A 1,207-nucleotide genomic window follows, 5' to 3' on the forward strand; every position below is an offset into this window, starting at 1 on the left:
GAGGAGGGTATTGGATTTTTATATATTTACATATATATATATATATAGGCGCAGGAGTGGCTGTGTGGTAAGTAGCTTGCCTACCAAACACATGATTCAGTGTGTTTGTTTGTGTGTCTGTGTCCCCCCCCCCACACACAAGCACATACATTCATACACACACATACACACAGACGCGCGCGCGCGCGATAGGATTCTTTTCAGTTTCTTCCGTCTAACACTCATATGTCGGGGATAATCTGGGACTGAACAATAACAGCTAGTTCTAAGGATAGTGTATTTGCAAATAAAGTATCCGTGTGTAGCCCCCGGTCACTCAACCGACTAATCTACATGTCAGAGAGGAGGCGCGCATTGTATGATAGTTCGCCCTGCAAAAAAATAGCGCTCTTCTCTTTATTAAGATGATAGAAGGAAATTTTAGGTTGGTCTGACAGCTATTTCAAGCATGTTAGCGATTATGCCGATCAGTTAGGGGTAACCTGCAGACGTGGTTCGCATGCGATCGGTGACACTTTTTGAAGGGCACGCCTAACGAAGAACTAACCTGAAATTTTTTAGCAGCGCGTCCCGCCTGATGATGATGTGTGTCACATGCGGCTCGCTTCTCGAAAACTTGTTGCCTGTGCCTGATGTAGATGCATCACCTTTGGCTCCTGTTCAGGTCAGGGTTGTTCATTGTTGGAGGACAATGTTTAACTGGCGAGTGCTAAACTTAAATCCTCCCATTGGTTAGGCATATGTTCCAGACAAGAAGTTTTGAATCATCAATAACAGCAGCACCAACAACAACAGAAGCAGCAGCAGCAGCAGCAGCATCAGAAGCTTTAACAACAACAACAACAACAATAACAACAACAACAACAGCAGCAACAACAACAACAACAACAACAACAGCATCAGCATCAGCATCAACAACAACAAAAAGAGCAGCAAAGCAGCAACAGTACGGCTTAGAGGCTTTCTCTAAATTTACGACACTGTTTAATATGCGAGATATGAAAACTCGTGGCTAAGCTTCTCACCTCCGGAGTGAAATATGCTTTTAGTTAATAACCTCAGTTTATGTAATACTTCTAAAGAAAAAAAAAATGGGTGGATGGGAGGTTTCCGCCCTGTTTGATCCCGAAAGAACCGTGGAAGTCATAAATACTTATGCGGCTTTTAGGATCACGGAGAAGCGGGGTTTAAACATCAAAAGACTTAT

General features: G+C 43.2%; 1 protein-coding gene across 1 annotated transcript in view; it reads left to right on the forward strand.

Annotated features, from left to right (window-relative positions):
- Positions 1-957, forward strand: part of LOC128248063 (UPF0746 protein DDB_G0281095-like) — a gene marked incomplete at its 5' end in the record, with an annotated part of 95,760 nt that extends 94,803 nt beyond the window's left edge. Inside the window, 1 exon segment of the mRNA XM_052968453.1 lies at positions 781-957. Coding sequence (XP_052824413.1) covers positions 781-957 — 177 coding nt within the window.
- Positions 958-1,207: the final 250 nt, after the last annotated feature.

Source organism: Octopus bimaculoides, chromosome 6 (assembly GCF_001194135.2).
Source record: "Octopus bimaculoides isolate UCB-OBI-ISO-001 chromosome 6, ASM119413v2, whole genome shotgun sequence".
Classification (NCBI taxonomy): domain Eukaryota; kingdom Metazoa; phylum Mollusca; class Cephalopoda; order Octopoda; family Octopodidae; genus Octopus; species Octopus bimaculoides.